Here is a 23,475-nt window from a genome sequence, read left to right as displayed (position 1 = left end):
GCAGCTGTTCAGTCCCCAGCATATTTCCGTTTCAAACCACCCACTTCCGGTTTTTCAGCCGGTTCCGGTCCCGCCCTTCACTTCCGGTTGCTTTCGGTCTCGCAGCGGCCGGTTTCTGCGTCCGCTGCCGCTGGTTCCACCGCGCTCCAGGTGAGGGGTTGCGGGGCACCCTGGCGCGCTCCCCATGGAGACGCTGCTGGGGCTCGGGGACAGTGGCTTTGCCGCCCGCGCGGCGTGGCTTGCACTGCGGCGGGCTGGGGATAGTGTCTGTCCTAGTCCGACGCCCAGGCCCCTAGCCCCGGCCCGCTTAGTCGCGGGGGCTGCTGTCCTCCTATCCAGCCGTCTCGCCTATTTCTAGGGCTTTCTGTTTCCCAGTGGGTTTTGCGTCCCTAGACTTCATTCCTCCATCTTCTCAGGCTTGTCCATCCCTCCCCTCACCCTCCTTATTGAAAGCATCCCGACCTTTTTGGTCTGGAGTCTCCACCTGCCTCCTGATGCTACCCTAAATCAGTCAGCACAGCCCCCGACCTGCATCACCTCGCAGTTGTTGCTGGTGTGCGGTTCTCGCCGGGAATTCTTAGTGCTTCACGGTTACCTTTTGCTGGGATTGTTGAAAGTTAGCCTCCCATTAATTCCCAAAGTGTTACTTTTACTGCTATACTTTAAAATTTCTTCATTTGCCACTTTTAAGGTTTGTGGTCCCGGGCAAGTTTAATTTCTTTTCAGGTTTCTCATTTGTATAATGAGGACAACAGCTATTGGTTCAGGACTGTGAAGATTCAGTGAGATAATTAAATTGTTTAGCATGTTGTTATTCCATCATGAACACTATTCGTATTGGGTTTTACAGTTTACGAAGTGCTGTCACAGGTGTTAGTTCATGCCTTAACACTACTCCTGTCCAGTGAATATTAGTAGCCTCATCTTGTTGAGAAGACTGAGGTCGAGAGGTAGATTGACTAGGCAAAGTCAACACAGTATGTTAGGCAGAACTCGAACGTAAACAGATATTCTTGACCCTAGGTTGACCATATAGAAGTGTGTTCTTTCCTTGCTTGTTTGGGTTTGCCAACTTCACTCCTCCCCACACCCCAAATCGTTTCTCAGTTTATAAATCTGATGGGATCTGAAATGATGCAAAATACTAAGAAAGAAGGTTAAATGTGAAAGCAAAATTGCTCATGCGTTTATGTCACACTGCTTCATTGGTGTAAATGGTCTTAATAATGATGAAATAAGGTTCAGTAACTTTTAAACAAATCTTAAAGACATATGCATTTACAATTTTTATGGTGTTTGTTTTGCTTGGCCCTTTAAGGCATTTGCCAACTTGGAATTTCCACTTGTGGGATAGGTGCTTTATAGCGTTTTTTATGCTGCTTTGTTAAGCATATAAAGCCCATACCCTCTGGTACTTTTTTTTTTTAAGGCTGAAAACATTGAAGAGCGTGTAGCACTGGCTCTCAAATTTGAGCATGCAGCAGAGGTGAGGAGGATGGATCTTGGTAAAACACAGACTCCTAAGTCCCTTCTCTCCGCCCCAATTACATTTCTACCAAATTACCAAGTGAGGTCAATGCTGTTGGTTGGCCCAGGGACCATGCTTTGAAAACCACTGGTCTAGAAGAGCAATGACTTGTCCAGAGTCACCTGGAACTCAGATGATCTCACTCCAAACTCTGCGCTACTACTCATCACAATATATGCGATATTAGTGCTGGTTGCCTTTCTAGCTCTGGTAGGATTCCCTTTTATTCTTACCTCTTACAGAAAGTATTTCAACTGTATTTCGGTTTAACTCAAAAGGTCCACTTTTAATTGAAGGATATAACGTTTGTTACAGTTCTGTGTAAAATGGAATACATTACCCTAAGCTAACACACTTGCTTTACGTTTTCAGTAGAACACGTTGTAAACATAGGAGTAAGTATACATTTTTAGTTCATATTTGTATTCATATATGAGTAAATATAAAAGTGAATGTATAGTGCTCTCTTCTACTAATTGGCCTCTTAGTAGGAGATACTGTTTTCAAATTATTTTTGGATGTTGAGATTAAAAATTTGCCCTCTTTCTTGCAGTTGGTCCTAATAGTTGCATGAAGAGTGCAATCAAATGTTTCATCAAATAAGTGAAAGCATTGGAAATACCAATACGTTGAGATTAGAAAATCCAGTTCTCTGGACTGTGGGAGGAATGAGTTTTATGAAAAGTAGAAAGCTTTATGCAGGAAGAGACATATGTTTGGATATTTACATGAGTAGCAGCCACTATATAATCTTTGTGTGCTTAGATCTGTGTCTGTGGGTTTTGTATTTACTGACTGATAGGTTTGGCTGTGTCCCTACCTAAATCTCAACTTGAATTGTATCTCCCAGAATTCCCACTTGTTGCGGGAGGGACCCAGTGGGAGGTAATTGAATTATGGGGGCCAATCTTTCCTGTGCTATTCTTGTGATAGTGAATAAGTCTCATGAGATCTGATGGGTTTATCAGGGGTTTCCGCTTTTGCTTCTTCCTCATTCTCTCTTGCCATTGCCATGTAAAAAGTGCTTTTTACCTTCTTCCACCATGATTCTGAGGCCTCCCTAGCCATTGTGGAACTGTAACCAGCTGGGATTACAGGTGCCCACCACCACGCCTGGCTAATTTTTTTTGTAGTTTTAGTAGAGATGGGGTTTCACCATGTTGGCCAGGCTAATCTTGAACTCCTGACCTCAGGTGAGCCACCTGCCTCAGCCTCCAAAGTCCTGGGATTACAGGCGTGAGCCACTTTGGCCAGCCTCAGGTATGTCTTAGTCGGCAGCGTGAAAACAGACTAATACCGTAAATTTGTACCAGTAGAGTGGGGCATTGCTGAAAAGATACCCGAAAATGTGGAAGCAACTTTGGAACTGGGTAACAGGCAGAGGTTGGAACGGTTTGGAGGGCTCAGAAGAAGACAGGAAAATGTGGAAAGTTTGGAACTTCCTAGAGACTTGTTGAATGGCTTTGCCCAAAATTCTGATAGCGACATGGACAATAAGGTCCTGGCTGAGGTGGTCTCTGATGGAGATGAGGAACTTGTTGGGAACTGGAGTAAAAGTGACTCTTGTTATGTATTAGCAAAGATACTTGTGACACTTGCCGCACCCTAGAAATTTGTGGAACTTTGAACTTCAGAAAGATGATTTAGGGTATCTGGCAGAAGAAATTTCTAAGCAGCAAAGCACTCGAGGTGATTTGGGGACTGTTAAAGGCACTCAGTTTTATAAGGGAAGCAGAGCATAGAAGTTTGGAAAATTTGCAGCCTGACTATGCAATAGAAAAGAAAAACTCATTTTCTGGGGAGAAATTCAAGCTGGCTGCAGAAATTTACATAAGTAGCAAGGAGCCTAATGTTAATTCCCAAGACCTAGTGGAAAATGTCTCCAGGCTATGTCAAAGACCTTCATGGCAGCCCCTCCCATCACAGGCCTGGATGTCTAGGAAGGAAAAAAGGTTTCGTGGGCTGGGACAAGGGTCCCCATGCTGTGTGCAGCCTAGCGACTTGGTGCCCTGTTTCCCAACCACTCCAGCCATGACTGAAAGGGGCCAATGTACAGCTTGGGCTGTGACTTCAGAGGGTGGAAGCCTCAAGCCTTGGTAGCTTCCATATGGTGTTGAGCCTGTGGGTACACGAAAGTCAAAGAATTGAGGTTTGGCAACCTGTGCCTAGATTTCAGAAGATACATGGAAACACCTGGATGCCCTGGCAAAAGTTTGCTACAGGGGTGGGGCCCTCATGGGGAACCTCTGCCAGGACAGTGTGGACAGGAATTGTGGGGTCGGAGCCCCCATACAGAGTCCCTATTGGGGCACTGCCTAGTGGGGCTGTGAGAAGAGGGCCACCATCCTCCAGATCCCAGAATGGCAGATTTAATGACAGCTTGTACCGTGCACCTGGAAAATCTGCAGACTCTCAATGCCAGCCCATAAAAGCAGCTGGGAGGGAGGGTGTACCTTGCAAAGCCACAGGGGTAGAGCTGCCCAAGACCATAGGAACCCACCTCTTGCATCAGCGTGACCTGGATGTGAGATCTGGAGTCAAAGGAGATCATTTCGGAGCTTGAAAATTTGACTGCTCACTGGATTTCAGACTTGCATGGGCCCTGTAACTGCTTTGTTTTGGCCAATTTCTCCCATTTGGAATGGCTGTATTTACCCAATACCTGTACCCCCTTTGTACCTAGGAGGTAACTAGCTTTCTTTTGATTTTACAGGCTCATAGGCGGAAAGGACTTGCCTGGTCTTAGATGAGACTTTGGACTGTGGACTTTTAGGTTAATGCTGAAATGAATTAAGACTTTGGGGGACTGTTGGGAAGGCATGATTGGTTTTGAAATGTGAGGACATGAGATTTGGAGGGGCCAGGGGCAGAATGATATCGTTTGGCTCTGTGCCTACCAAAATCTCAACTTGAATTTTATCTCCCATAATTCCCATGTGTTATGAGAGGGACCCAGGGGAAGGTAATTGAATCATGGGGGCCGGTCTTTCTTGTGCTATTCTCGTGATAGTGACTAAGTTTCATGAGATCTGATGGGTTTATCGGGGGTTTCTGCTTTTGCTTCTTCCTCATTCTCTCTTGCCACTGCCATGTAAGAAGTGCTTTTTGCCTTCCACCATGATTTTGAGACCTCCCCAGCCATTCTCGAACTGTAAAGTCCAATTAAACCTCTTTTCTCTTCCCAGTCTTGGTTATGTCTTTATTGGCAGTGTGAAAACAGGCTAATACACTGATCTTTGATGTCTTAACCCTTGTACTTTCAACTGAAGAGAGAGAATTGTGGAGGAGAAGAAACCTAAGATTTAATTAGAAGACCTGTTCTGTAACTAGCTTTGTGTCTATGTGCAGATTACATAGCCTCTCAAAACTGCTGTTTCCTTAATTGTAAAAGAGGGGAAACTTATCAAATTACTTTCTCTAATGAGATTGTGTAAAAACTTCAATTCATAAAATATGAAACAAATAATGGCTCTTTACTGTTTATTTAGCACAGTGCCTGCCTGGAACATAATAAGCTTTCAGTTTAAAAAGATTTTTGTTTAACCAATACTTAATTAATGTAGTGTTTACTAGGTGCTAGGCACTATGTAACTTGTAAATGTTAATTAATTTAATCCTCATAAGAGCCCTAAGAAGTAGGTAGTATCATCATCCCTATTTTACAGATGAGGAAACCTAGGCACTTAGAGTCAAGTAACTTCTCAAAGTCAGATAGCTAAGTGGGAGAGATCCGGAATCTGAACCCAGGTCATCTGGCTCTAAAGTCTGTGTTCTTAACTACACCACACTACCTTTCAAATGTTAAATAAACATTGATGGTCTGTCAGGGAAGGACTTGCCTGTAGCATCAACCTGACCAAATAGAGCAGGAGGAATGGTAGCTCATAATTGCACATTTCCAGTTGAACAGTGAGAGTCAGAGTATTAGAAAGTAGTAACTCTAAGCCAAAAATTAGAAGTGTGGGGGAATTTAACTTTGAGTCCTAGGATCTTTTGGTGTTCTGGTAGTATTCCTGTATGGACAAAAATCCTCTGTGTCATCATTTGTAAAATACGGCTCAAAGTGTACACATAAAACTTGAAAGTTTGGCTTCAGTATACAGTATCTATTTTAACTTGTTCACTTTTTGTCTTTCTTTCCAGGTATTTTTTTTCTGAAGGAAAGCTGCTTCCTCATATGTTTCAAGAATGGCTCTCCCTATCATTGTAAAATGGGGTGGACAGGAGTATTCCGTGACCACACTTTCAGAAGATGATACTGTGCTCGATCTCAAACAGTTTCTCAAGACCCTTACAGGAGTGCTTCCAGAACGCCAAAAGTTACTTGGACTCAAAGTTAAAGGTAATTCTCTCCCCTCTTCAGAATTTTTTGCATTGAATTTTTAGTATTATGAATTTTAATAATTATTTTGAGTATAATTATTTAATAATTTATACTTGCTATTTGTTGTTTAGTAAGTCTTTCCCTTTTGAGATTTCTTTAGTAGAAATATTCTTAAAATTGTTTTAGTGGTAAAAGTGAGAATATTAAAGTGTCCTTGAAAATACCATGATTATTAAGATTACTTTTGATGTTTTAGACAGTTGGTATTTGCTTGTTAAACCTTTAGCACAGAAGTCCTTTATGAAACTCATTTATTTTCTGACGTCTACCTTTTAGCACAGTGTTTTGTACTCTTCCCAAGGGCCTTGTACTCTTCCCAAATTATCTTTTCTGTTTCAAAAGTAAAGACAACATTTAAAAATTACAGGCAGCATTCATATCCAGTTTAAAGGCATTTTTTATGGTGTTTTGTGATTATCATATCAATGAAGAGTGAGTTTTGAGTAACAGTAAATCTACAGTTTTCGTAGGCACTCAATTTTTAAGACTTCCTGGAAAAGAGTAATATTCATTTTGAACAGCAGAATAAAACATGAATTAATTTTGTTTAGGTAGTTGAATAAAGGTGTTCGTCTAACATAGAACTGGGGAGAAAATAACCCTTGTATTAATTTTGACTTCTTAGTGTCTTAGATATGACTAATTCAGCAGAAACAATTTGTTAATGTAGGAAAAACAGAAACAACAAAAATTGCTGTGACATGTGTACCAAACCTTTTAATGTTAAGGTTTTGTATAATGGAATAGTAAAACCAGCACCTGTGTGAAAACAGTCATTTGCTTGTATTGTAGGCAAACCTGCAGAAAATGATGTTAAGCTTGGAGCTCTCAAACTGAAACCAAATACTAAAATCATGATGATGGGAACTCGTGAGGAGAGCTTGGTAAATGTTTACTTTTTGTTACTATTTGTCCATTTGATACTGCACTGTTGTATTATAGTTTTAATTGTGGTAAAATTGTCAGTCTAGCAATCAATGAAAAATAAAACCCGCACCGTGAATGTGGTATTAACTGTGTAACTATAGTAGTAGTGCAAATGGTCAAATTTAATATGGTAAATCTGCCCAGGAAACATACATAATGAATTATTAATTGTGGAGATTTTCCAGTGTGGGCTTAAAAGACTCTGTAACTCGAATTGTATCTCTCATTTGATTTTTATGCTATGCATGTATTTGTTACATTAAGGATAATATGGTAAAACAAAACTTTTTCCATCTTAATAGGAAGATGTCTTAGGTCCACCCCCTGACAATGATGATGTTGTTAATGACTTTGATATTGAAGATGAAGTAGTTGAAGTAGAAAATAGGTAAGTGCTTTTCGCTTTAGAAGTAATCAGTTGTCATGTGAGAATAAGTGAATATTTTATCTAATTATATGTTTTCAATTAGGGAAGAAAACCTACTGAAAATTTCTCGCAGAGTGAAAGAGTACAAAGTGGAAATTTTGAATCCTCCCAGGGAAGGGAAAAAGCTTTTGGTACTAGATGTTGATTATACATTATTTGGTAAGTGAGTTAATGATGCTTTTCATTTTCTGTTACCCACAACAACTCTTTTTTTTCTTTTCTTTTTTTTTTTTCTTAGCAACTCATGGTTCTCATGAAATACTTGAAAACTTTTCTTATTACAAAAGTAAATTGCTCATTGTAGAAAATACAGATAACCAAAAAAAGAAGTCATCTGTAATAGTGATACCCAAAGATGACCACTCTTAATAATTTGATATATATCTTCTAGACTGTTTGTATGGCTCTCCTGTAATTATTTAATAACAGATTGAACATCATCTCAGTAAAATATTGTTTATTATGAATGATGTATGTATGTGTGTGTGTATATATATATGTATACACACTTTTTTTTTGGCCAGATAGTGTTCTAGTTTATGGATGCATCATCATTTAACCATGTGACTCCCTGTTGATTATAAATAATTTTTTATAAGGAATATTTAAAAAAATTATTTTTGATATTTTATCACTAGTTTTCTGTTTAATTATATTCAAGCAGACTCTTGAATTTAAACTTTCTCATGTAGGCCAGGTGCAGTGGCTCACATCTATATCCCAGCACTTTGGAAGACTGAGGTGGGAGGATCGTTTGATCTCAGGAGTTGGAAATCAACCGGGGAAGCATAGCAAGACCTCAACTCTACTAAAAACTAAAAATATTAGCTGGATGTGGTGGTATGCACCTAGTCCCAGCTACTTTAGGAGGCTGAGGTGGGAGGATTACTTGAGCCCAGATTCAGACTGCAGTGAGCTATGGAGTGCCACTGCAGTCCAACCTGGGTGACAGAGTGAGACCCTATCTCAAAAAAAAAAAAAAAAAAAACAGTGTTTTGTGTTCATTGAAAAAGAAAGATGTTCCGCTTATGTATAATGTTGGCAAGAAATAGTTAACTTCTGATATTGGAATTTATTTCTAACCCTAAACCTAAAATATAAGTTAATGTATAGTTTTTAAAAATTTAATTAATTGGTTAATTGGCCCTATCATTTTGATGAAATGTGATTATATCTGCAAGATAGATGACTAAAGGTGAGTATAAGTGGACATAGTTTGTTTTTCATTATTAAAAAATAACATCTAAACTTCAGAGACTAGGTGAGAAAAAAATTTACAGGTTACTACTTAAGCCTGAATTTTCAGTATTGCTTTTTGCAAACTGAGCAAAACTGATCGACTAAAATTGGATCTTAAGGATATTTAATTGTATGGTTTGAAAGACATCTTTTTGTCAGCCAATATAATTCAGTCTGAAGCAGTTTGCACTGGAATGTTTATATTGCATTTCATAATATATTACATTTTATAATAATTGGTATTAGATACTTGTTCATGATGATAAACTAATAATTATGATCAATTTTCTTTTAGACCACAGGTCTTGTGCAGAGACTGGGGTAGAGTTAATGCGGCCATATCTTCATGAATTTCTAACATCTGCCTATGAAGATTATGACATTGTTATTTGGTGTAAGCTGTATTTTTTTGCTTAGATTTCTGTGGAAATAAGGATGTTCCATATATTATTGTGCTGTATAAAATGTGACTTAAAATGACCTATATTTAAATATGAAATAGTTTTCATTTTTTAACAAATTTCTAAAACGAAGTGTGTATCATAATATAAACTTACACATATATTTGCCAAATACCAGTGAGATAGTAAATTTAAGTATAGGACATGAGTACATTATAGTATAAGAATAAAAATAACTAATTTTCCCAATGACCCCACCTTGATTTGAAGTTTTTCCTTCTGATTTTTTTTTTTTTTTAACTGGGGACGTATCTTTAGGGTCTTGCTGTGTTGCCCAGGCTGGTCTCGAACTCCTGGGCTCAAGTGATTCTCCTGCCTTGGCCTCCCAAAGTGCTGGGATTACAGGCATGAGCCAACGTGCCCAGCCTTTCCTTCTGATCTTTGCTGTGGAATTCTTGATGCTTCAGAATATTTTTGCTTTCTCCTTTTTTCCTGACTCCAGTTTTAAAATACTTGGAAAAAGGTGTTTAAAATAAATCACACTGATGTAGTTCTCTGGAAATAAAGGCAACTTGAATTACTTAAGGAAAAATTAATATGTGGACTAAAGCAGTGACATTGAAATTGTGGTCTATGGACCATTTCAAGAATGTACAGGTCTGTGATAAGATACTGAGTTTGCTTCAAGAAGTATATCTACTGTAATAGTATGCACACTATTCAGTTCAATTAATGTTTTTTGGTAGCAAGATTTTCTTGAAAAATGAAGCAACGCATTGATTTACATCCCTCCTCCCCACAAATATATGAGTTCACAGCTGTTAAGATTAAAATCGTCAAAATATATAATTTTCTGGTTTAGTAAGATAAGGCGAAGAAAGCTTGCTGGTAAGCAAATTTTTGTTTAGCAACTTTGACATCTAAGATGATATTTGAGAAAAAAAATTATCCTTTAAATGTTATTAAACTAGACTTATAAAATTTGAGAACCTTTTACAATCATATATTTAAATTATTTTTATAAACCATGGTATTTTGTGATGTTCATTGAAAAGAATACTTCACTTTGGAGCTAAATAGACTAAGATTTTAATTCTGGCTCTGTTCTTACTGTGTGACACTGAGCAGGTCACTTAATCTCTCTGAGCCTTAGTTTCCTTATTTGAGAAATGAAGATAACTAAATATAACAAGTTAGTTGTAAGAATAGAAGTGTCAATATAGCAACTAGTACTATGTCTGACATATAGTTACTTAATAATTAGAAACTTTTTATTAGCTGTGAGTCTTTGTTTTTCATCTGATAATTGCAGATACAAAATAAGTACTGAATTAATTTTTTTTTCTATCTTATGATGGTTTTCATTGGAGATACAACAGTCTTTAAAATTTTAGCTCAACTGACTAGTTTCGTATGTGTAAAGTGGTTCTTCTGTTTTTTGTATGTGTGCATGCTGAAGATTTTTTACTTTGAGAACTCAGGTTCCTCTTTTGCTTTTAAAAATTATACACACACACACTTCAAATAATTAAATTGCTTTTTCTCTTTTTAAACATTTTACTTGGTTATACCTGTATAGTTTAGTCCAGAGAGCACATAAAGATGAGGATTTAAGTTTAGTATTAATGATCTCAAAGCTGGTTAATGTCTGACAATGAGCAGATACATGATGCAGGTATACTTTATGAATTTGTCTCAGATTTCTTGTTAGAAGCTGCTAGACTCAGAGAGCTTTAATTTACTGAGACTGACAAAATGCAGATTTTCATTGAACCTAACTAGCTGGTTTTCAACAAAAACTTTTGACACATAACAATATGCTTATATTGACACTGTGTATACCTGTGCATTGCATAGAAGTAGGAACATGGAAAAAAGTGATCCAGTTACCCGAGTTTAAGTTTGGGTGATAGAGTGTGAGGGCTGATTCAAAAAGAGAGTTTAGGTCTTGATTTGTAAATTTCCTAGGTTCAGAGTTCTTCTGAGCATGGGTTACCTGTATCTTATAGATAAAAGTTGTTTAAAATTTATTCTGTCTTGAAGACACACTGCAATAAGTTTACTTTTATCATTATTTAAAAGAAAATTACCATAAATGCTAGGGACTGTTAATTCTGATGCATTTAAACTTTTAGTTTTGCTTAGAAAACTTATTTATACAGATTTTTTTTTAAAGAAATTCAAACTTTTCATATGTATTGTATTATCATTCCTCATGTTTTAGCTGCAACAAATATGAAGTGGATTGAAGCTAAAATGAAAGTAAGTGTTAGAAAGCAATCCATTTAAAAATATTTTCAAACTGCATTTGTCTTGTTAAAAGTTCTAGAACTGAATTAGTTTTATTCTTACTGGAGGGCACTTAGTAGATAGATAAATGCCATTATTGGGAGTATAGGCTTTTTTTAAAGTGTGTTTATTAAGTGGATTGTACTGATCCCTAAGTTTTTTTTTAAGAAAAAGTATAACTAAGCTTGTCCCCTCCCCCACATTCTTCCTCATTTTACAATAATACTTTATTTTCCTTCTTTTGCTCTGGTGTTTAATACTTAAAGAGTCAGTCAGTATTCTCCTAAAATGGAGATTAGGAAGTAATCTATTTCTAGTTTATTTTCCTTGGTCTAGCATTTATTGACTTAGCTAAGTTAAACTAAAATACTTCCTAGTTGTTCAGCAAGATGCAGTGGCCAGTGGTGTAGAAAGTTGGCATTATGAGAAATTGCAGCTAGAATATTCAGAAAATCTGAAATTTTCCATATTACTATGTTTTAACCTCATGAATATTTGTGTTTATAGGAGCTGGGAGTGAGCACAAATGCAAATTATAAGATTACTTTCATGTTGGATAGTGCTGCTATGATAACAGTACATACTCCAAGGAGAGGATTAATAGATGTAAGAAGTCATTTTACTTCTATTTAATGACATGGTTATTTTCCAGTGTACTTGTAATGTTTATACTGGTGGAGTAAATTAAAGAAAGAGTATAGAGATTCATCTGAGTGAATAATAAAGTGGTTGAGTTTTGACATAGCAAAATGTATTTAAGGTTGAAAGATTTGAATTTTAATGATAAAATTAAGGATCTTGAAGCAGGACTGTCAAGAAAGGAACTTGTGATTGTGCGTAATCGACCTGTGTTGATGACAGCACAACGTTACTGGGCAGAGTAGGTGAGAAAAATACTGAATATTATCAAGGAAGATACTAGGAACAAACAAAAACACTCACCCTGCCCTGTATGAAATTGGTAATAAAAGCAGATGCATCATGATGCATGTACTTTGGGGTGATGCTAGAGAATAGCAACAAGAACAATCAGAGAAAAGGGTTGGGCTAACCAGTTATTTTAGTTGTCAAGCAACTATTTATATTATTAAGTTCCTACTATCTGGAAGGTCCTGTGATTGGCACTGTTGGAAATATAGAGATGAGTGAGACACAGTCCGTACCGTTTGAAAGCACTCAAACTGTTAGCCGGGCTGGATGGTGCATGCCTGTAATCCCAGCTACTCAGGAGGCTAGGGCAGGAGAATTGCTTGAACCCAGGGGGTGGAGGTTGCAGTGAACTGAGATCACGCTACTGCACTCCAACCTGGGTGATGGAGCAAGACTCTATCTCAACAAAATAAAGTAAAAATAAAATAAAAACATAAAAACACCCAAACTAATAGGAATTGAGGAGAACTTAGGATACGAGGAAACCTTAGGGGAGACAGTATTAAAATCATGAAAACCATAAATAGAATGATTTAAGAGCATGGGGACTTGTTCTATAAAGTAAATACTGCATGTATCAGGAAAAAGATAACTTATTATATACTGAAGTAAAATAATACATTTACAAAATCTTAACGTTAAAAATTACTTAGGGAAATGTTAAACATGTTTTATAACAGTGAAAAATTAAAGGAATAAAAATAATCCTCAATATCCAGCAGTAGGGAATTGGATATATAAACTACTGTTATCTGTGTAAGGAACTGTGGCTTGTCATTTGATGTGGTAGGATATGTAATGATTTAGAAATTTTCATGACACGTTTAAGTGGAAGAAGTATTTTAGAGAACACTGTTGTAAGCCATTAGAAAACAGTTCTTAACCTTTGTTTGGTTCAGGATTACCCTTAGCTTAACAAAGAACCTGTCAACTCTCTGAGGCTGCTCTTGTTTATAAAAGTGCCTGAGCCAATATATCAGAATATTGAGTTACTGTCCTTGGTACTGATAGATTATTGATGATTTAAAATTTTCCTTTGTGCTTTTCAGTATTTTGAAGTTTTTTTTGTAGTTAGCAATATTACTTTTCTAATTGAGAACAAAGTAGTTTGTGGTTTTGGGGAACATATCTATGGTGCTTGACCTAATTGCCAAATGACAGCACTTTTTAAGAGGATGTAGGATTTTTATTCTGGATGTCATAAAAAGTGACCTCTGTTGTCATATTTCTTGAGGCTTTTGTTAGCTAAAAATCCCCAAAATATGGCTTATTGTATTAGTTCCTATATATTTCTCTTATTTTGCAGGACTGGAGTGGGTGGTTTCTGTTTCAGTAGTAAACAAGATTAGTAGCAAAAAAAGAAAATCCGGAAAGTAAAATTTTAGTAAATTAAAATATTTCATTAACATTTTTTGTAATAGGACCATAGGAAGGAAAAAGCTTTCTCCAAATTAAGTTATAGGAGGAAAAAAATTTTAAAGCGACAACCTTTATCACTATCTATTTATTGCCACTTAATCTCATACATTTATTATTACATTCTGTTCTCATACTACCATAAGACTTTTGTCTTCAGCAAAAGTAATTTTCTAAAAATTAATTTAAAAATTTTTCCAAATGTGTAGTGACTAAAAGAATAAAGTACATAATGAAAAGTCATCTTTCACCTGGCACATAGCCACTTATTCTCCCTATAGCCAATCAGTGTTATTTCCTGTGTGGTCTTACAGAGACTTTACATAAGTACCAATAGGTAAGACTATATGAGAAATTATCTCTTTGAAGCTTCAGTTTAACAAATCAGAAATAAGAGTAAGAATTTGTAAAATATGGTGCTTCTGAAGTTAAGCAATCAAATTCCCTAGAAATTATACACCTGCGCCACTGAGTTAAAGATAAAATGAGTTTTTCCTCTATAAAATATTTAAAGTATCAATTGAAAGAGCCAAATACATTTTTTTTGACTAGGGTGTTCTAGTTTGGAAAGCAGACTCCATGTGACTCCCAAGCTCTGAGAGGGAATGTGTTAACCAAGGAAGTCATGTGACTGCATAGCAGACATCTAAACAGTTACTTTGGATTTTTAAAAAATTAAATAATTATTTTACCCAAAATCTTCATGTTAAAATTATGGAAAATTTTATAATGGGTGTAGTTCAGTTGGACATGAACCAACCTTTCAGAAGTTTCAGTATTGCAAAATGCATTGTGCTTTAAAGTGGGTCGCATTTAATAATTAGCTCACACCTGTCTCACAGGAGGAAAGGAACGCTTTGGCATTGTTTTGCAGGGCAGTTTGCGGTATTCCTGCTTTTAAGACAGGATGAAATGTTGATAAAATTTGAGTTAAATGTAAACTTTTGTTCTAAGGTAAAGCCTCTTGGTGTTATATGGGGAAAGTTTTCGGAGTTTTACAGCAAGAAAAACACCATTATGTTTGATGACATAGGGAGAAATTTTCTAATGAACCCACAGAATGGACTAAAGGTAAGACATACTTTTACTTGTTATGTGCTCATGTAATCTGGACTGTGTGGTAGAACTTTTGTAGTAAGCACTGTTGAATTTCATATATTTTTGGAAGTACTGTATTCTTATGTCACAGGCAAGAAAAGTTTAAGAACAATTCATGTAGAAATTGAACTTTGTCTTTTTTGCATTGATGTCTCCATAGTTAGCTAGTTCATCCAAGTATTTGTTTGTTTGTTTGTTTGTTTGTTTGTTTTTGAGATGGAATCTCGCTCCATCGCCCAGGCTGGAGTGAGGTGGTGCGGTATCGGCTCACTGCAGCCTCCACTTCCTGGGTTCAAGTGATTCTCCTGCCTCAGCCTCCTGAGTAGCTAGGATTACAGGAGTGCACCACCACATCCAGCTAATTTTTGTATATTTAGTAAAGACGGGGTTTCACCATGTTGGCCAGGCTGACCTCCTGATCTGCCCACTTCGGCCTCCCAAAGTACTAGGATTGCAGGCGTGAGCCACTGTGCCCGGCCCAAGTATTTTATTTTTAATTAGCTCTGTGGGAGCAACATGGGCTTCCCAACATTGACTTTTAGCATCAAAAGTAAAATCATTAGTTATTTATTTAGGTATACAAATCCTGGCATTTTAAACATTCTGGTTAGCTTGAGAAATGGCAGTAAGGGTACTTTGTTTTTCTTTTTAAACTGAAACTAAAGACGTTTTTGAAAATTCCTAGAGGGCAAGTACAGATCTTAGAATTAGACGTTGCTAGAGCTAGAAGGAACCACAGTCATCTCTTGCCTACCTTCTTAACTTTGGAAACAGTCTCAGGTTGAAGAAGTTCCTGACTTGCCCAAGATTGTGTGTGTAACTGGCTAATGGCAGAATTTGGGTTAGACTCTAGTGACTTGGTTCCTAGGTCAGTGACAATCCTAGCATGCAATTGCATGCAATCTTATGTGACATTTCATCTTGGTAACAGTGTAAAATTGGTAAGAGTGAAATTTGAAACTTAAAAGTTTCTGGTACCCATAGTAATTACATGTTGGCGCAATATGAAAATGGAAAAGATAGCTCTATACTATGGCACTATTGCATATGGAGTCTCCATTTGAAGCGCAGTCCTGACACTGAGATGTTTTTATCCTCAGTCCTAAACTTTTCTACTAGCTGGGTCCTTGGTAGTTCTAAAAGACAAGAGAGAAAAACTTAAAGTACATTTTTTAAACCTTTCTTTTGTTGATTTGATTTTTTTGTTTACAATGAGGATATTTTAGGGAAAGAATGCTAATCTAGGTAGTGAATTGCCACAAGTATAAAAGCTATTGACTTGGAAGAAAAGTGGTTATGTTGTCCTTAATGGTTTCTGTTTAAGGCTTGGGGAGAAGTGCTTTTCTTACATGTGCTTCACCAGGTATAAGGTACAAAAATGTATTCTTGAGTCTTGAGAAGAAATGTGATTGATGTAAACTTAATTGTCTGTGAAACTAGTGGTTATTACCTATTCTTGCAAGGAGGTGAGCCCATGATGGTCAAGGAATAATTTTTGAGGAGACCTTTAGCTTTTTTAAAAAAAAATACTATCATTAGTTTCATGTTTGTTTAGAAGAAACTTTGTTTTCCTAACCAACATTTGAGTTCCATTCATCTCTTGATGCAGGGAGAGATGTTATTGTAAATGTCTACTTCTTTATGTTACTTTACAGTAGGGTTTCCAAAAGACTGTACTTAGTAGACCCACTAAAGGGATTCCTTAAAAAACATATGTCCCCATCCCCTAAATTCCAATTCCAGAGGTAGATTTAGACGCTCCATGGGTGGTCCTTGCGTGTCTTTTATTGAAAACCTCTTTTTTATAAAATTAATCTACCCAAGATAACACTTCATGAAAACCTCTTTTAAGGTTAAAGATTAAAGGTTAAGATTAAGGTTAAATATCTGCCCACACCATCATAGAAACAGGTAGGGTTTTTTGTTGTTTGTTTCTTGAAACAGAGTCTTGCTCTGTCACCCAGGCTGGAGTGCAGTGGCATGGTCATAGCTTATTGCAGCTTCGACTTCCCTTGCTCCAGTGATCCTCACATGTCAGCCTCCCGAGTAGCTGGGTGCACTACAGGTGCACACCACCACACCCGGCTACTTTTTGTATTTTTGGTAGAGACAAGGTTTTGCCACATTGCCTACCTAGGCTGGTCTCGAACTCCTGAGCTCAGGCGATCCACCTGTCTCAGCCTTTCAAAGTGCTGGGATTACAGGCATGAGCGACTTTGCCCAGCCCAGAAACAGTTCTAAAATGGAGAAATATCCTCAAATACTGTGTTTTGTTATCATGCTTTCATAATGCGCTTGGTAGAAATCTCAAAGATTTCATGTAGATCTTAAAAATAAGACTGCTTATTTTGAAAATAGTTATATTAAACATAAGTTTGTCAGTCATAAGGTTTGAAATATATGGAAGGTACTGTGAATATGAATTTAGAATTACACTAAAAGAATGTGAATCTTGTTCATGGATAAAGCAGCTTATCGGCTGAAAACTCCATTTTTATTGTCCATACAAGGAAATTGTGATATAGGAGAATTCAGCTAATCTGGACAATCTTAAAGTTTCTAAAAATGCTTCCTTGACCTGAGACTAGAGGGTGGTTTCCTGTCCTTTTAGTGATCACTTAGATCAATATTTAAAAATATACAGTAAACAGTGGTTATACTGGAGCAAGTGAAGTCAATTAGGTGAATAGATTTTCACCCTTAATTTGTTTATTTTAAATTTTAGAACCAGAATCATTAGAATATTTTAGTTTTGTTGTTTAATAGTGCTTAAGAGCAGCAAATGTTTGGAAAGTAAAAATAACTTAGCAGAGCCTTGGGTTGAAAATCTTATTTACTACCCACCAACCCTGTAATTTCCTGCTGTTTAAATTTGGACACTTTAGTACATTATATATTAATTGTTTAAAAGTTAATCTGTTGCCTTTCAGTGCTTAGGAAGTGAATGAAGGAATACTTTAAAACATTACCATATCACCCAGGATTATGCAGAAACTCATTTCACTACATCCTCATATCATGCCTCTGTTTACTCCCATCCCCAGGGCCTAAGCAAGGCCCTGTAAAGCGTCGTCTTCATCCCCCCATTCAATGCTGCTGGGAGACAGCACTGCTGCACTGCCTTTTTGGAAGTGGTATCTCCCACAAATGCTGACTTCTGAGAAGACTCCCCTTGACAGCTCTGACTGGTGCCCTTCAAGCAGTATGCGAGCCCGCTAACAGTGTGGAGGTCACTGGCACCAAGCTGTTCTGATGAGAGTAGAACACCTGGGAAAATTTTCTTCTGTCCATTTCAGACTGGTGGTGTTTTTCCATTGACAGAAGAAAAGTATGTAAAAAATACTTAAACCCTTCCCTACACTTAATAGATATGGTAGTAGACTCCTTTGGGCTCACTCATTGTTCTTGCTACTCAGTAAGTGACAATGATTAAATATCATTCATTTTTCAGTGTTAACTATGTAAAATTAATAACTAATGACCAATTTTCATTTTCTCCAAGTCAAAAGAATATATTAATACTTTGCTAAGTATGATGAAATCAGTGCTTACATGTGTGCTTTAAGAATATGTGTGCTTGGCCGGGCGCGGTGGCTCAAGCCTGTAATCCCAGCACTTTGGGAGGCCGAGACGGGCGGATCACGAGGTCAGGAGATCGAGACCATCCTGGCTGACACGGTGAAACCCCGTCTCTATTAAAAAAAAAAAAATACAAAAAACTAGCCGGGCGAGGTGGCGGGCGCCTGTAGTCCCAGCTACTCGGGAGGCTGAGGCAGGAGAATGGCGTGAACCCAGGAGGCGGAGCTTGCAGTGAGCTGAGATCCGGCCACTGCACTCCAGCCTGGGCGACAGAGCGAGACTCCGTCTCAAAAAAAAAAAAAAAAAAAAAAAAAAGAATATGTGTGCTTTAGGAATATGTATGTTTTTTTTTAAAGATAACAGAAAAATTCAAATATAAACAGAACTATATAAAATTGCTTAAACCCCCATGTAGATATTATTCAGTTTAAATTAGCTTATTAATTCATGGATGGTTATTATTTACTCTATACCCTACTTCCCTCTCAGTATTTTGAAGTAAATCTTAGTTATATCATATTATCTAAAATTAATTTAAAATTATTGAAAGACGATCTTGAGTTGTATGAAGATATTTGAGCAGATGTCTTTTACAAAACAGCAGAATTCTTTAATGAAGCTGTAAAATAAGGAAAAGTGCATACGTTTATAGTTTAACAAACTGTAAAGATAATTCTTGTAAAAAATTTTATTCCACTAAAATTACTCATGATTTTCCTTTCCGAAGATAAACACTATTACCATCTTGATGTATAGTCCTCTAGTCTTTTCTAAGCATAGATATATGCAAAAATCTAGATAAAGATTGCATATAAACATATGCATTCATAGCACCGCCACTCAAGTCAAGGTATGATATTCCTTACTAATTGCAGCCCCCTACCTCGGTCTATTATTCTGACTTGTGTGGTGTGAAATAATGCTTTTTAAACTGTTTTTCATCATACAATAAATCAGCCTTAAACATTTGGAAAATATGACAGTTCTTTTTATGGAAAACTCTTACATAATTAAAAATGATTTTAATGGAGAATTTAACAATAAAAATGCTTATGATAAAGTGTAGGAGGAAACAGGTTATATAAATGTATAATGATATCTCAGCTATATAAAAATTTAATAGAAAAATAAAAATCATCACTGTTAAAATGTATCTCACTACTGTTAGATCAAGCTGGTATTTGGGTTAAATTTTTATGAATAAAATATGAATGAAATTAATTAGAAGCAACTAGAATGATAGGAAGCAGGAAGGGCTAAGTAGTTTTGCAAAGTAGAGTAGCTATGTATGGATTCAAGTGCTATAAGAAAGCTGGTGTTGTCAGGTTCAGATTGAAAAGATAATGTTCGGTGAAATAGGTGGGAGAGTTTGTCATTTGTAAACATTATACATGACTTTCTACTTAAGCTAATATAAAAGTAATTTTTAGTATTTATGTTCTTGGTGATATTTTAACCTCATTAACTCTAATTGAAATGATAGTATAGATTTGTTAGTTTTCCTTATCACATTGTGATGTGTTGAGTAACGTTTGTTTCCTAATAGATAAGGCCTTTTATGAAAGCGCACCTAAATCGAGATAAAGACAAAGAACTTTTAAAATTAACTCAGTACCTCAAGGAAATAGCAAAATTAGATGACTTTTTGGATCTAAATCACAAATATTGGGAAAGGTAAGTTTTAATTGCTTATTTATTTTCTTTTTATGTCAATGAAGAAAAAATCATTTTTCATCAGTGACCCCAGTATTTATATAGCTGTCTTAATTTTTATTTAAAATAGGTGACTTCTAAAAACATTTTCTAATCCAGTGATCTACCCCTGAAAGTATTTTCCCCTTTCATCTTAACCTCTAACTTGTTCATAAACATACCTCTTGTAAGCTCTTTAATACTTCTAGAAGAGAGAACTTGAGAGACTAGCATATGTGGGTGATGCCGCCTGTAAATTATTTTGTGATGTTAGGTAGGCTACTCCTTTATGAATCACGTAATCCCTCTTCTCATACTGTAACATAATGTAAGGATAAAATAAAACACATGTAAAAATTTTATCTATTTATTTATTAAAAATTACAAGTAACTTGTGTGTAGCAGAAAAATTAGAAAACTTTATCCCACTAAAAAAAACAATTACTCATAATTTTCCTTTTTAAAGATAACCACTGTTACCATCTTGGTATATAGTCTTTCAGTCTTTTACCTAAACTCAAATGTATGCACAAATCTATATAGGCATTGCATATAAACATGAAGGTTTTGAGACAGAGAAAAGCCCCTGGAGAAGTGGAAGGTGTTACTCTGTATTACAAGTATTTTGGGGGGAATTAGATCTTTAGGGATCTGGTTCCAGTAATACAGCACCAAAAGAAACTATGTGTGTAATAATAACACTTTGGCTTTTCAGATTCCACTTTTGACTTTTCAGATCACTTTGACACAAGTCTTCTAAGAGTCTATAATCCTAATAGGAAGACAAAGCAGATATTTTTACCCCCATCTTTGCATTGCAGATGATGTAACTGAGTCATGAAGATAGTAAATGCTTAGTGCAGTGCCACAGAGTGAGCAAATTGTACCAGCAAAACATGTTCAAGTTTGCTGATTTTAGGAACTCTTTCCCCATCCCCACACCACCAGTTATAGTAATTTGTAAATGTGAGAAATAGAGATCACGTTTTTAATTTAGTGGTAGATTTCTATTAAACAATATGAAAAACATTTGTTTGCTTAGTAAGTTAATGTCTTGTATCTTTTACACTCTTGATCAAAGACCTTTAGCATCTTTTGCCCATTGTCTTGCTGTAAGAAAAATAAGATCTTTATGGAGTTGGAGCTGTATTTGGAAGTTACAATACTAGTTAATATAGTGACCTTCACATTGGAAGTAAGGCAGTATGGAGTGATAGTCAATGAGTACGACCTCTGGAGCCTTGTTTTGAATCTAGGCTCTTCCACTTTCTAGCTGTGTGAATTTGGGCAAATTGCTTAACTTCTTTGTGCCTGTAAAGTAGGAATAATTCTAATAGAAACTCCTTAGAGCTGTTGTGAAGACTAAATAAATTAATACCTGTACTTAGAACTGTGCATGCACATAATCAGTAGATGTAAGTGATTATTAAGAATACTCATCTTGAAATGTTTCATTATTAGAATAAACTCCTTTGGGAGGAAAGTTAGGTTATCTTCATGAATTTAGCATGATAGAGCTTTGATATCTTTATTTTATTTCTTGCAGATATCTCTCAAAGAAGCAAGGACAGTAGTTACAAGTTATACTGGCAGTTACTGAAGATACTTAAGATCCAAGAACTTCTTGCTTTTATGCTAGAAATCATTATGATAGTGCTGGACACTGAAGCAAATACCATAATGCTTATACTTGGTCTTCCAGTTTTTTGTAAATTTAATTTTATATTTTTTGAAGATGATAGCAATATGCTAAAAAAAAATGCTTGTCCCCTCTATGAATATTCTGTTACTCTTGAAAAATATTTTCTCCAGCGTTGGTTGCTGACCCCTTCCCCCCACCCCCCAACCACACACACACACACACACACACACACACACACACACACACACAGAGAGTGGAGAAAAATGTATGCTCAACAATGTCATTTTGTGACTTTGGAAACAAGTTATGTTTTGTGTTTTTGTCTCATTGTGTTATTGTCTGACTAAATCTAAGACCAAACCCATGTTGAAACTAGTGCTTTCCCCTTTAAAACAAAAAAAAAAAGTTTTTGATTAAAGAACCTAGTTTGTTATGCTTAAAATTATCAAGAATTTTTTATTCCTTTGTCATAGACACAATTTCTCTTCTGTATGCCACTAGTTACATTTCTAAATTCTGAGCGGTCTCAGTTAGGCCTGTATGTGTGTACATGTCCAAGTAAAGCTGGAAAACGTCAGTCTTGATACAGCTATGTCTTAGTATGAGAAACAGAAGACTGAAGAATAAAAACTAAGGAACAAAAATGAGTCTCTTTTTGGTGGCTAAGTATAATCTGCCTAAAACCATTGTCATAAAAGCAGTTAAAGGCAATAAATTTTTAAAAGGGACATATCACTGATTCATTCCTAAAAAGCATGAACAAAAAGTTTTTGTTCTGTTCCAGCTATATCTTGTCTAAGTGCTAACACTGTTTCAGTGAAAATATCTAGCCATAAGATTAAAAAAATATATTATTTGCAATGCTTAAGCCTGCAGATACGTAATGTGACCACTGTTTTGTGTTGACAATATTGCTTTATACAGTTCTTGTATTTGAAAGGAATTGATCCTTTTAAAGAAACATGGTGTATATTGTTCTTACAGGACTAATTTCAGTGGTGTAAATAATAAATATCTTTTCTTAAAACATTGATTATCTGTTCTATATTACCACAGATATTTTACCTCTTTGTTGAATGACAAAATGAACATTATGTTCGGGCAAGGATCTCTTGCAAAAACTTAAATGTGTATGGTGATGTTAAAGGTGTGTATATCACTATTTATACATTCAGGAGTAGTTTTAGCAGCTAATCAGATACATAAAATTACTGAATTCTAATAAGTACCTTTTTTCAGAAATGTATGCTGTTTTCTTTGTGACAGGTTATTATGAGGATATACAGTGCAGAAGAGTTTGAGGACTCAAAGTGATTCAATTAAAATGTATTTCTTAATTATGAAGTAAAATTTAAATATTTAAAGATAGAATAGAAATTTTAGAGTATTCATTTCATTGGTACATTTTTCCCACTGTAAAAGACAACTTATTCCAAAGTACGCATGGAAAGGACTTAATCTTCTCAAGAAAATGGAACACTTGATTAACATAGGTCAAGAAAGGGCAGACATTTTCTTCTTCTTTTTTTTTTTTTTTTTTTTTTTTGACATTTTCTAAAGCAGTGTAAACTAAAATACAAAAAGTTAGCAAGTCACAGGAAGCAAAGTAGAATTTTACAAAAACATTTTCTGCCATTAGGTGGTGCCCAAACCAAAGCTTCTTAGCTGCTGTGCTTAATTAAGCCACTCTGGAGAACATTGTCATTGAGCTTGTTGAGGTAACACACTATATGTGATTAATACCATCATAGAGTGCAGGAGTTTTCATTTGTCTTCTGCATCTCATGGCTTATTGAACAGCTCCATCTCTATATATCTGTGTGTGGTACACACAGCTGAGTCAATAGATCACGTAATTCAGATGTATATATATATATATTTTTTAATTTTTATTATACTTTAAGTTCTAGGGTACATGTGTAC

The 23,475-nt window shown here is 36.0% G+C and overlaps 1 protein-coding gene across 2 annotated transcripts; it reads left to right on the top strand.

Annotated features, from left to right (window-relative positions):
• Positions 1-30: 30 nt before the first annotated feature.
• Positions 31-22,746, top strand: LOC105482351 (ubiquitin like domain containing CTD phosphatase 1). Of its 2 annotated transcripts, none has more exons than XM_011742380.3 (11): positions 31-150; positions 5,672-5,870; positions 6,705-6,796; positions 7,142-7,227; positions 7,310-7,425; positions 8,801-8,899; positions 11,131-11,168; positions 11,703-11,801; positions 14,496-14,612; positions 19,765-19,892; positions 21,457-22,743. In XM_011742380.3, the coding sequence occupies exons 2-11, from the start codon at positions 5,717-5,719 to the stop codon at positions 21,482-21,484; spliced, it is 957 nt and encodes a 318-aa protein (XP_011740682.1). In that variant the 5' UTR covers positions 31-150; positions 5,672-5,716; the 3' UTR covers positions 21,485-22,743. The 2 variants fall into 2 exon arrangements, with proteins under 2 accessions (XP_011740682.1, XP_070954238.1); XM_071098137.1 differs by lacking the exon at positions 31-150 and adding an exon at positions 1,481-1,738 and having other exon boundaries at positions 21,457-22,746.
• Positions 22,747-23,475: the final 729 nt, after the last annotated feature.

Source organism: Macaca nemestrina, chromosome 6 (genome assembly GCF_043159975.1).
Source record: "Macaca nemestrina isolate mMacNem1 chromosome 6, mMacNem.hap1, whole genome shotgun sequence".
Taxonomy (NCBI): domain Eukaryota; kingdom Metazoa; phylum Chordata; class Mammalia; order Primates; family Cercopithecidae; genus Macaca; species Macaca nemestrina.
Note: the sequence above shows the minus strand (reverse complement) of the source record. Positions and strands in the feature narration are given on the sequence as shown.

Bases quoted from the DNA above. Each gene is read 5' to 3' on its own strand.
- LOC105482351 (XM_071098137.1), top strand. From the start codon at position 5,717: ATGGCTCTCCCTATCATTGTAAAATGGGGTGGACAGGAGTATTCCGTG. The intron at 11,802-14,495 runs GTAAGAAGTCAT...TTTTGTTCTAAG, and splicing joins CAAGGAGAGGATTAATAGAT to GTAAAGCCTCTTGGTGTTAT. The intron at 19,893-21,456 runs GTAAGTTTTAAT...TATTTCTTGCAG, and splicing joins AATCACAAATATTGGGAAAG to ATATCTCTCAAAGAAGCAAG.